Source organism: Plecotus auritus (genome assembly GCF_963455305.1).
Source record: "Plecotus auritus genome assembly, chromosome: 13".
NCBI lineage: Eukaryota > Metazoa > Chordata > Mammalia > Chiroptera > Vespertilionidae > Plecotus > Plecotus auritus.
The window spans coordinates 14,687,482-14,700,002 of NC_137779.1; the positions used below are offsets into that span (position 1 = coordinate 14,687,482).

Sequence of the window (12,521 nt, forward strand, 5' to 3'; positions counted from 1 at the left end):
AGGACCACAAGGTCCCATCCCTCCCTCTCACCCTTCTTCATCTGCCAGCTCTAGCCTCTCACAGATGCAATCTCGACTCCTCTGCTCTAGAGCCCCACTGGCTCTCCAGTGCCTCCGGGAAAAGCCCCAGCAGCACGGTGTGTGGGGAGCAGGGGACTCACTGATGAGGGAAATGGAGGCCCCTGTGGACTTGAGAAGCTGAGCTGTTGTATGTGCTGAGTAGGGCAGGAGCTCAACAGAACAAGCCAAGGAAAGAGCTAAATTGAGGCCCCATATGGGCAACCTTGCTGAGGCCAGCTGGTGTGAACATTTGCATAGGACGCTCGGGTTTTGATAAAATAAGTCTGTACCAATGGTTAAAAATGGAGAGCTGTGGCTCAGTGGTTGAGCAATGATCTATGAACCAGGAGGTCACAGTTTGATTCCCAGTCAGGGCACATGCCCGGGTTGCAGGCTCGATCCCCAGTGGGGGGTGTGCAGGAGGCAGCCGATCAATGGTTCTCTCTCATCACTGATGTTTCTCTCTCCCCCTCTCCCTCCTCTCTGAAATAAAATTAAAAATGGAGAGCTCTGGAGTAAAGCCTGGATTTGCACCTTGACTTGAAAAAGCCCAGGTTTGACCACACTGGACTCAAATTCTGCATGACAACAGCTACAGGCACCAGGGAGCAGCTTCCCACCAGGGAACGTGGGCACCCTCATCCTGACAGATCCTCACCCACCTCTGATGCCCCATTCCAACCCCATTCCCACTGTCTGTGTGGCCGACACTGCTCCTGTTATACTGGAGTTCAGGAACCTTCTAGAATAATAGCTGCTGAGGACAGTGTCTTGGTCTTTAGAAAAACCACAGGCAGCAAGGAAAAGAAAATACTCACTGAGCAGCAGCTCCCAGCTCCCAGGGGCAGACTCTGGGAGGGGCACTCGGGGCAGCCAGGGCCCAGGCTGGAGGCCAGCCCCATTGCTGGTGTCATGCCCCCTTGTCCCTGCCCACACTCCTTGGGGAGGGCAGTGCACCGATCCCTGCAGAAGGAGGCCCATCTCTGGCTTACCAGGCTGTACTTTCACTTCAGACAGAGCTGAGAGACAAGCCTTCTTTCTCTCGTCGCCTTTAGGGTAGGGCCTGTGAAAAAGACAGAAATGCTGTGTCTTCTGTGGGAACTGGCCTGTAGGACTTCTGGGGGTGCCAGGACCCCCCCGTCTGACCACCCTCTCAGTTTGCTTCCTAGCTCTAGCTCCTCCTGGAGGCCCTCTGGGCTCAGTTCCTCTAGGACAGTGGTTCTCAACCTTCCTAATGCCGCGACCCTTTAATACAGTTCCTCATGTTGTGGTGACCCCCAACCATAAAATTATTTTCGTTGCTACTTCATAACTGTAATTTTGCTGCTGTTAGGAATTGTAATGTAAATATCTGTGTTTTCCGATGGTCTTAGGCGACCCCAAAGGGGTCGCGACCCACAGGTTGAGAACCGCTGCTCTAGGAGCAGAGTGCCTGCCCCGTATTCCTCAGAGGGCAGTCATTTAACAGTGGGCGCGTGAAGGAGTCTGGTTTTCCTAACGAGGCTCTTCTGAACTAGGAGAGAGCAGAGTGGCCTCGAACTGTGGGACAGTATCTGGAACGAAACTAATGTTTTCTGAAGCTCAGTGGCTGTGCATGTTGCTGTACCGTCAGGAGAGCAGAGATTGCCACCCAGCTGTTCATTCGCACCATCCAGGCAATCCCCTGCGCGGGACAGGCAGGAGTGCTGCTTACTTGATGATGGCCGACACGTTGGTGATCTTGTTAAAGAAGTCAAATTCCCGCTGGTAGAAGTCCTTGGCTGGGCCCGACAAGGAGCCTGTGATCTCCTCCACTAACTGCTCCAGGAGGTCACCGATGTCGGCTGACGGAGAAAGTGAGAGGGCGAGTCTGCAGCTGAGCCACAGAAACGCCCCGAAGAACCTGCACGCTTGCTGGACGCACAGTCTGGATATTCCCCGGCACCTAGACCCGCCGTCATCAGAGTGAGGTCTGCAGACACCTGGGGGTCCCTGATAAGCTCTCAGTGAACCCCACAGTCAACATCACACCAAGAGGTGTCTGCCTGCCTCAGTGTGTTGACTCTTGTGAGGCTGTGCACAGGCAGAGGGGCCAAGGGTGTGGGTGCTCACTGGCGCCTCCTGGTTCTGCTCTCATGGCTCTGCTCTAACCCACAAAGTTCTTACACCCAGTCAGTTTTAAGGCAAGTCTCTCTGAGAACCGCTGCCCTGGTTCTCATGTGGGGTCACTGGGTCAAGCACAGGGGCCACTGCTTGGGAGAAGCAGCTCAGCCCGAGCAGGAGGGTCTCCCAAGTGCCTGGGGAGGGGCAGGCAGGGCCATGGGGCAGGCAGGGAATGTGCAGGGTAGGCTAGCAAAGGCTTCATGGTGGGTGGGGACCTGCTCCCACTGTGTGTTAAAGGTGAGGCACTGCAGCCAAAGGACGGGAAGTAGAGGGACTACAGGCTGGGGCAGCTGCGGGGGGTGTTAAAGATGGGGGACCTGAGGGAAGATGACAAAATACTCACGGTCTTTCTGGTGCCCCTCTTCATCTAGATAGATGTTCGTCTTCATATTCCAGATGAACTGGTGTGCCAGAAGCTGGGACTTGGATGCTGCCCACAGAATATACTCCCGCACGTAGCCCATCTGCAGGACAGCAAGGTCACGTCAGCCCAGGCTTGGAGCCCCTCTCCAGGAGAGACTGTTACCCAGAGCAGGAGCAGACGCCATGGTTTCCAGCAGTGAGCACGCTCAGCTTTTGGGTCTGCAGTGAGTATAGCCCACCGGCCAGGTCAAGTTCTGGCTGGCTGGCCAGTGGATGAGGCCCCCAGGTGGTGGGTCTGCAGTACAGGCATGAGTTAGCTTTTGTCTCCTCTTTTCCTTCCCCTGGATTCTAAGAACTGTGACTCTGCCACCAATTTGTGCTGTTGTCAAGTATGAGGAATGAGTAGGCTGGGTACTAAAACTTATCTGTAAGCTAAGGCAAGACTCAGTCTATCAAGAGAGAGTGGCTGATCCTAGAAGCACTTTGGACTCTGGAATGAGATGAAGCATCCTGCCAACCTATGGGGAAGAAAGCCTCAGGACACCAGCCACTGTGCTCACAGCTGCTATGGAGATGGGAGCAGTGGGAGGTACCCACAGGTGGGCTGGTGCTGCAGGGCTCAGCGGGATGCAGTGGGGAAAGTGAGGCTGGCACAGGCCATCGGGGAGCAGGACTGGCAGTGTCGGAGAAGCAGGTGCTGCTGCTGTCCTCAGACATGGGTGCTGACCTGATACATGGACCACGTGGGCTCCGGGCTGTGGTCACCCACATGGTGGTTTTCTGTGCCAGGCTCTGTGCTAGACAGCTTATGTACATGTGCGCCATTACGGGCTGAACTGTATCCCCCCGCCCCCGGCCCCAGTGCTTCAGAATGTGACGGTATTTAAGATGGGTCTTTAAGGAGAGGTTAAGTTCAAAAGAGGTAATTAGGATAGGCCCTAATCCAATCTGACTGGTGTCCTTACCAGAAGAGACACACATGTGGGGACACAGGGAGAAGACAGCCTTTTACAAGACAAGGAGAGAGGCCTCAGAAGAAACAACCTGGCTGACTCCTCGGTCTCCGACTTCCAGCCTCCAGAACTGTGAGAAAATACAGCTCTGTTGTTTAAGACGCCCAGTCTGTGGCACTTGGCTACGGCAGCCCTTGCAAACTAATACATCATCTCACCCAATCTTCACTGCTTCCCACTGAAGAGACTAGGGAGTCAGGGAACCTGCTGAGACCCGCATCCAACGAGTAGGAAGCCAGGCCAGGCTGAGACACTTCCAGAACTGGCTCACTCTGCAGAGTGAGATGGGCCTCAAGGTGAGTGGGGGCCTCCTGGCCATGGACACTGGTGACAACCATGGTGGGGATGGGTGTGAAAGGAGCTCTGGGACAGTGGTCACAGGTTGGTGGTCCTGCTCCCAACGCAGGCTGGGAACACACGTGATCACCAGGCTGGGCGTGAAGGCTGGACGGCATATCCTTGTTGCCAAGGGCTCCTTCCCCAGCCCCCGCACAGCTCTCAGAGTGAAGAGAACAGCATGCACAGGCACAGCCTTACCTTGTCATACCTGAGGGCCTGCACGATCTGGGGGATGTAGAACAGGATGGCATCCTGCGAATGAGGAAAAGTGATCATGACCTCAGAGAGGGAGAACAATTCCTCACCGCTAGGAAAGGTGAGAACAACTCAACATGGATGGACGCCCCAGGTTCCCCCCTCCCAACCTGGGACTGGCCGTGCTGTCCCTCAGCCTCCAGGACACTGTCCTCACTGGAGACCACAGCAGGACTGAGAGCCTGGCAAAGCCCAGAGGACAGCAAGGAAAATGGCCAATGGCTCAAAACACATCATCAGTGAGAAAAAGCAAGAGGAGCAAGGCTCCGTGCCTATAGGGGAGAAGGCCCACCTGTGTTCACTGCGGGGAATGCCTGGGGGCAAGGCTGAGATTACAGCAGGCCTGTGTGCTGAGCTGCAGTGATTCAGACTCCAGAACATTCTACCAAACCCGTCACTGTGCCTGTCAGGTGGGGTCACTGGGCCATGAGCCTGTACGGCTACAAATGGAACTAACTCAAGTAAACTTCGTTTTTAACTCAGATGCTTAAAAAGAAATATAACTAGGAAACACATCTGAATTAGAACGAAATCTATCTTCTATGACTACTTCTAAACGGAAATATAAAGACACTAGAGGCCTGATGCATGAAATTCGTGCATGGGTAGGATCCCTAGGCCTGGCTGGCGATCAGGGCCGATCTGTGGGGCGACCCGTGGGGTGATGGGGGGGGGCGCCCTCTGGCATCCGCCTTGGCTGGCCTCGCCCCCTGCCACTGCTGACATCACCAGATGCCTCCCTCTGCAGGGTGACTGGCGGGGCAATCAGCAGGGGGTTGGGGGAGGGACCCCTGCTGGCGCCCGCCTTGGCTGGCCTGGGGCCTGCAGGCTGGGGGCAGCTCCTGCGTTGAGCATCTGCCCCCTGGTGGTCAGTGCACGTCATAGTGACTGTTTGTTCCATTGGTTGGTCCACTGTCCGGTTGATTTGCAGATTAGGTTTTTATTATATAGGATGTGCTAAGGTAGACCAGTGTTTAATCAGGCCTACATTAGGGTTTGAAATAAAGCCTGTCTCTCATCTCTCCACCTAAACACTGTTCGGGAGTCCCACTAAGGCCAAGGGCTGGGCTTACCGGTGGGAAGGACCGCAGGACTTTCACCCCATACTGTGCCGTGAGAGGATGCGGTGGGTACATGCTGGAGAAGTAGGAGAGCCCCGTGGGCGGGTCCGCGGGCGCCCAGCACAGCACATGGCTGAGCTCAGGCGCATCGGCATCGATGGTGTGCCAGGTGACCAGGAACTGGGAAGGAAACAGGGAGATGGTTGGCCTGTCCCTGGGGCCCATCTGGAAATACTCAACTCCATCCCACATCACAAGGATGGCCCGAAAAGGGATGATTATAAAGCATTTAAAACAAAGTGGGAAAGGCTTCTGACAGTTATGTACAACAGTACAATTTCAACTAGGGTGAAGCACATTCAATATCATAAATGCTTCACAGGAGTGGAAAACACAGGAAATTAGAAAAATCATTATACCACCAAGGTCACCAGGTTTCTGTTATATTTCTAGTTTCCAGGCTTTTCTGGAGACCATTCTGTTTTTGTGCATTTTGAACCCACCCCCCACCCATACTACACTAGAGGCCTGATGCACGAAATTTATGCAAGAGTGGGCCTTCCTTTCCCCCACTGGCTTCCCTCTGGCACCCGGGACCCAGGCTTCCCTTGCAGCCCCGGCTTCATCTGGAAGGTTGTCCAGAAGGACGTCCAGTCTAATTAGTATATTACACTTTTATTATTATAGATTACCTTGATAGCTTCAGGAATGTCACTAACGGCTCCTGGGTCCAACCGAACCAGACGGGTCACTTCACTGCCAATGGCTTCTGTGTTCTTAAACCTACGGCCACAGAGGGATGGATGGGATGGCCTCACCAGCAGAAGAGGAGCTGAGGGAGCCCTGAACTGCACGGATGCAGATCAATCCCAGCTATATCTCCTGACACATTGATAACTCCAAACACAAGTGTTTACAATGAACAGCATTATGATCGGCTATGATAAAATGCCAGAACTATCTCCAACAGGAATTATCCTACCTCACCATTCAAAGGATGCCTCCCTTACTGTCCTTGCCTTTAGAACACCCCCTGGCCCTGGCCCCCAAAGGGACCCATCCACGGGCCAGAAGGCATCTTAGCAAGTGGGAGGGTAGGTGTAAGTTTTCAGGTGTTACTGGCTCAGGCTAACACAAGACAGACTTTCTATAAACACTGTCAGGCTGTGGTCTTGATCCAGAGGACTGAATTAGAACCAGGAGGAAGCGGTGAGTAAGCAAGTATGGGCTAACGGGAAAGCATCCACATGGGGGGAACATAATCCCTCTGGTGGGACTGAATGGGAGGGCCTTGGAAGTCCCTCTCAGTCTAAGAGCTCTGTCCTTGTAAGAGCTTCCCAGGGAGAGTTCACATTCCCTCTGCTGCTGGCTGCCTCCTCTGGGTAGCCTGCCACTGAGAGTCAACATCCAGGAACAAACCCAAACCCTTCCCAGGTCGACTCCCTTACGTGGTAGCCTCCACGCACTTTCTTTCCTCCTCGAATAAGACTGGGGCCTGAATGTGCTGATGTGACTTCCTGGGGCTCCAGGTGCTGGGGTACCCTAGGCAGGAGTCTATGCTGTGTGACCACTGCACAGGACTGGGTGAATGTCCAGGGCAGAGGAGCAGCCTGCTAATATTGCTTCCGAGACTGTCCCTGACGATGACATGTCACATTTCTCCTCACTAAGGGCCCCTTCCTCTGGCAAAGCCCTTGTCAAGCAGGTGTGATGGGGGCCCACCTGGCTGGCAGCTGCACGGCCAGGTAAGGAGAGATGCTCCAGGCAAGGTTCACATTATCTTTCCACTGCTTCTCACTCAGGCTGGTATACTTGGACCTCCAGTTGGCCACACTGTTCTCCCCGGCCTGGTCCAGCTCCAGCTCTGGGGCCGACAGTGGGTTGTACCACGTGGTGAGACGTTCAATCTCAGTGGCCTGGTGAGATGAGACCGACACTGATGCGCTTTCTGCATGTGCCCACATGCTGCTCTGCTCCCCTCCTCCCTGGTGCTGTGGGCACATGGTGGGTGGTGCCTTACCAGCAGGGACAGCAGCAGCGTTCTGCGCTTCATGTAGTATTTGTGCAGCTGGGAGCCCCGGTTGGTTTTCTTGGACATGCCTGGGGAGCAAAGAGGAGCACACATGTGTTCCTTGGAGGTTACCGGCCCACCCTTTGTTTCTAGAACCCAGAGGAAGCTGTCTTTCAGTGCTCTGTCCACCGTCTGAGCCAGCAGGATGTGACTCAGACCTGAGGAACCTGTCAGCAAACCTTCAACTGACCTGACTTCTTGGAGATGGTCGACATGCCGCTGGACAGGGGGTAGGTGTTGATCCAGCCTTGCGTAGCCTGTTGGCGGGAGCCCACAGCTATATCCAGATTGCTCCGGGTGTCTTGATTATCTGTGGGCAAAGACAATGTTGCTTCTAGAATGAGGTGTCTGAATTTTCACCAGAGATAAGGCAACCAGTGGAAGAGCAGGGTGACACACGGCTGATGACAGCTTTGTAGAACTAACCCAGACATCTGAGAAGTTCTAGATGAAAAGCTTACTAAAATTCGTATATTCCTCCTAGCCTTTAAGATAGAATAAAATAAATATGGTAGTCGTCTTGATAAATGACGGCAGTTATCTGATCTCCAGCACCATGTTGTACACGAGGACCTGGGGGGCAGATGATAAGGGCGGTTTGCCCTGTTCTGAGTGGAGCCAGGAGGCTGGCTTAGGAAATTACTGTGCCTGCTTTTCATTTTCCTTTCCTTTCCTGGCAGTCAGGTTGTCAGCTGCGGGTCTGGCTGCAGAAACTCCACTCATCTACTTTATGGTGTGTGTCGGCTCCATGCTTCGAGAACAAGAACGTGTTTTCTTCTGGAGGTTTACTGCTTGCTTACACTTCAACCCTTTCCTTATCCCTCACCCTCATCTACCCTGGCTAGCTCCTATTCTCAGAAACTCAGCTCACATGTTACCTATCTCAGAAAACTGTCCCTGGTTCTCCAACCCTAGTGGGCCAAGTGCCTCCCCCTGTGGGATGCTCCCATAATCCCCTCCTGTTGAAATCACCTGTTGATTTGTTTTCTACCAATACGGACTGTTAGATATGCAGCAGGTGCTTGTAAACTGAGCTGGTGCTGGGAGAAGTTATGCTGACGGCTTCTGTTCATTCTGTTCCTCAGCTGGGGCTGGACAAGTGGTGGCCAGGCAGGCTTCAGGCCTTTGGTGACTGTGCAGCATGGCCAAGGCCAGGCCTCAGCTGGGCCCTAAGTGCTCTTCTGACCTGGCTCCTTCAAGGCTGCCCACTGCACACCTCTGTCCTGCACCACCCCCTACCCCACACCTCAGCCCCACCACCTGTGAGCAGCTGCACTGCTCAAACAGCCCTCACCTGGGGGAACAAGCTGGCTGGCAGTCAGGTACTTCTTATCTGAGAACATAGCCGTCCAAAATTTAATCATTATGCTTATGTCTTCACGCAGCCTCTTTTCTCCTTGAGTAGGAAACTTCGGGGGACAACTTCAAACAACCACAAGAGGACAAGAGTTGAGTGCCTGGAGTCAGGGACTAGAAGGCAGCACATTATAATGCAGTGAGAGGCGACACCAGCGATATCTGAATGATGAGAGGTTAGCCCAGAGCTCCTGATCAGGAAAACTATCTTACCCTGCACGGGAGTGTGATGCTCTCTAGCCCTCTCATGACCACCTCAACCACTATCCTCAGCAATGTCTCCAGCTCTCGGCAGAATGGTGTACTTGTGGCAGGTTGTGCAACCACAGCTGTTTCCATATAACAACACCCATACTTGCAAAGCCCCAGGAGGCAGGTATTTGCAATTCTTCGTGCAATAACCATTCATAGTAATTGGAAAGTTAAAAGGATGCACTTAATCTCTTAAGTCAGTGGTCGACAAACTCATTAGTCAACAGAGCCAAATATCAACAGTACAACGATTGAAATTTCTTTTGAGAGCCTAATTTTTTACACTTAAACTTCTTCTAACGCCACTTAATTCAAAATAGACTCGCCCAGACCGTGGTATTTTGTGGAAGAGCCACACTCAAGGGGCCAAAGAGCCGCATGTGGCTTGCGAGCCGCGGTTTGCAGACCACTGTCTTAAGTCAATTGAACTGAATTATTGTTCATCTCATAGGGAGGCTAGCTAAGTACACACATGGAAACACAGCACAGGGCTGGGATAGTCAAACCCAGGGGTGTCAGGGTTGCTGAATCAGTTTGGTGGCATAAACCAGGCAAACCGTTTCCCCCTGTAATGACCTCTGGGGACCAGGGACAACCAGAGGCACTGTCTGGAGCTGGGCTGTCACTGGACACTGCACAGCACAGTGCGGGGAGTACCTGAAGTAGTCAAAGGCAGTCGAATAGATCTTCTCCCGGAGCACGTTGCGAATGGTTGCATTTGGAACCACGTCGGCGTGCAGGAGAGACAGCCCCAGGGTCAGCAGTCTAAGGGAGAACCAGGGGCCAAGTCAAAGCTACGCAGCCTGGACCAAACCTGTGTGGGGTCCGGGTCTACCCTGCAAACCAGTGGGCTCTTGAGCTTAGGGCACGTCTCCAAATGACAGAGCTCTAGGCTGCCAGGACTGCGGCATCAGTCAGGTGATTATAGATTATAGTTCACAGGTTTATTGTACCCAAAATGTCCCAGGAAAGGTTCTTCTTAAACCTTTACTTTTGTTGAGATAAAACTAATGTGTTAATCTGCCTTGGCCATAAGCTTCAGTTTAACAAACTATCTGCAAGCTACTCCCTGAGCCCTGGCCGGGTGGCTCAGTTGTTTGGGGTGTTGTCCTGTACACTAAAAGGTTGTGGGTTCGATTCCCAGTCAGGGAACATACATAGATTGTAGGTTCAATCCCTTGTCAGGATGTGTACAGAAGGCAACCGATCCATGTTTCTCTCCCACATCAATGTTCTTCTCTAAAATCTGTAAACATATTCTCAGGTGAGGATTAATAAAAACAATACCTACTCCCTAAGATGCAGTCACTTACAGGTACTCTGAAGGCAGAACAATTAATTGAAGTTAAAAAAAAAAAGTAATTTACCAAGGACCTGGTTCTGCCAGGTCAGGACTCCTGAACAAGCGTCTACAGACAGTGTTGATCTGTGACAAGGTCAAGTACAGGAACAGAGAGGAAGCACCTAATCATTTCTATAGCAATTCCACATTGCTATGTGGGTCCTTTTCTAGTTCATTCTCATGGCATCTTATAAAAGCATAGGTCGGTGACAATTTCAACATCAGGGAAAGAAAGAACTAGCCCTTCCTCAAAGTGGCTTGAGAAGTACAGCCCAAGCAGCACCCAGCAGGCTGCAGGAACACGGGTCTGGAGCTCACGAGACGGGCAGACAGAGCTGGCATCACTGGTGGGCAGCAGGAAGAGCTAAGGCAGAGAAGTGGCATACCCCAGTAGGGGGCTCTGTCCCTTCCCTTCATCTGACCACCCAGCACCTGCAGGTCCAGCTCAGACCTCTCCTGCCCACATCAGGCTGGCCTTTTCCTGCTATGTCTAGCTAGACCACCCCTGGTCATAGCACCTGGCTTGAGGCCCCCCACCAGGCAATACATCCCAAAGGGGATTATGTGCCCTCCCCTCATATGTCTGGTGTTTTGCACAGGACTTAGCATGTAGTTGGCATGATCAGAAATGACCTGACCAAGTCACCGCCAGCTCCCTGTCCTGACCTTGTCACACCACCTATCTTTTTTTTAAGGTTAAAAAAAAAATTGACTTTTAGAGAGAGCGGGATGGAAAGAGAGAAAAACACTGATGTGAAAAGGAAACATCGATTGGCTGCCTCCTGCATGTCCCCTACTGGGGATTGAGCCTGCAACCCAGGCATGTGCCCATATCTGGCATCGAATCAGCAACATTTTGGTGTATAGGATGATGCCCAACCAACTGAGCCACACCAGTCAGGGTACCACATGCTATTTTTCATTCACCACTATGTCACAGAATGGTGACACCATTTTTCTGTCACCCACCCCCAACCAATTTAGAAAGGCTGCCCAATATCTGGCTGCCCCAGGTCAACGAGTGGATCAGCTTCCTGGATACTCCCCTGCTGTGGACAGAACAATGCCGACTTCCCCAGCCCTGAAGGGTGCAGTGGGACACGTCATTTGTGCACATACTGGGAGCTCAGTCAGTTTCTGGTGAATAAATGACCAACCAGGGGAAACCGCCATGGAGAGGGCCCGCAGCACCAGCAGCTCAGCCCCCCTACAAGAGGAGGAGAGCCTCTCACTTGAAGCGAGGCCCAATGGCTGCCACGTGTCGGTTCATGCTCCCCTTGGCCCCGCCGATGTTCAGGGACATGGAGCGCTGCAGCAGGCTGGAGAAGATCTCCACTTGGTCAGAGCTGCAGTACTTGGCGATCTCGAACCGCTGCACCAGGAACTAAGAGGCAAGGACAATACGCTGCCATGATGGGGCCTGGCTGGCTCATCCCAAGCCAGCTCAGCCAGGCAGGGAGAGGCTCTGTGCTCAGGGTGGTCTGAGGGAAGCAGGGAGGGGCCAACAGGGGCCTGGGATAAGGCTGGAACAGAACAGCCTATCTAGCCCCTCCCCCAGCAGGTAAGACAATCTTAACCCTGGAGCTCCATGCTCTCTGGGCCCCAGGCCCCACAGGGAGCCCCCACCCCTGTAGCTAGAGGGGGCGGAGCACAGCTGAGCCTCGAGAGGTGTGGTGAGGCAGTGGGGTCCAGGCACATACGTCAATCCAGATGCAGTGAGGGGTCACTTCAGGGGCACAGGGTTTGGGCTGACTCGCTTCTGATGCTGCCAGGGGGTCTGCTTCCTTTATTTCAGCAGAAAAAAGGCCGACCTTCTGCTCCACTGTCATCTGCCAGGCCCCTGCCATCTCCCGCAAAAACTGTTAAGTACACAACGACTGTTAGCTCCTCACAGAGCAGAAAGGTGCTTACTGATTATTTTTATTATAAAAGGAAGAGATGCTCACTGAACAAAGTTTATGGACCAAGGAAAGTATGACTAAAAATAAAGACCACCTATGATCCCACTTCCTTCCTAGCTTTTTGTTTTTTTAACATGAAGCCCATTCTTGAACTATTGCCAGGCCATGTTCTGTGTGGTGGCAGCCAGGACTGCTTGTGATGGCAGGCCTCTGAACTAACAAGGGCAGAACTGGATTCTGGCTCTAGAACCCACTTCCTTTTCTCCACCCTACACGGACCCTGCAAAATGCCTTCATGCCACTAACCAGGCTGAAGAATAACTGGGGAGGGTGAGTGGAGTCTGCAACAGCCACTGGGCTGGGCAA

The 12,521-nt window shown here is 52.9% G+C and overlaps 2 protein-coding genes across 2 annotated transcripts in view; one reads left to right on the plus strand and one right to left on the minus strand.

Annotated features, from left to right (window-relative positions):
* LOC308238408 (coiled-coil domain-containing protein 74B-like) overlaps positions 1-12,521 on the plus strand; it is a 508,084-nt gene that overhangs the window by 236,918 nt on the left and 258,645 nt on the right. The gene's annotated exons all lie outside the window — the stretch shown is intronic.
* PI4KA (phosphatidylinositol 4-kinase alpha) overlaps positions 1-12,521 on the minus strand; it is a 94,817-nt gene that overhangs the window by 7,202 nt on the left and 75,094 nt on the right. Inside the window, exons 33-45 of the mRNA XM_080650685.1 lie at positions 11,955-12,113; positions 11,487-11,638; positions 9,570-9,677; positions 8,599-8,726; positions 7,495-7,614; positions 7,254-7,333; positions 6,956-7,149; positions 5,926-6,016; positions 5,246-5,413; positions 4,116-4,169; positions 2,546-2,666; positions 1,754-1,883; positions 1,053-1,123 (exon numbers count right to left, since the gene is read on the minus strand). Coding sequence (XP_080506811.1) covers positions 1,053-1,123; positions 1,754-1,883; positions 2,546-2,666; positions 4,116-4,169; positions 5,246-5,413; positions 5,926-6,016; positions 6,956-7,149; positions 7,254-7,333; positions 7,495-7,614; positions 8,599-8,726; positions 9,570-9,677; positions 11,487-11,638; positions 11,955-12,113 — 1,576 coding nt within the window. The remainder of the gene's footprint in view (positions 1-1,052; positions 1,124-1,753; positions 1,884-2,545; positions 2,667-4,115; positions 4,170-5,245; positions 5,414-5,925; positions 6,017-6,955; positions 7,150-7,253; positions 7,334-7,494; positions 7,615-8,598; positions 8,727-9,569; positions 9,678-11,486; positions 11,639-11,954; positions 12,114-12,521) is intronic.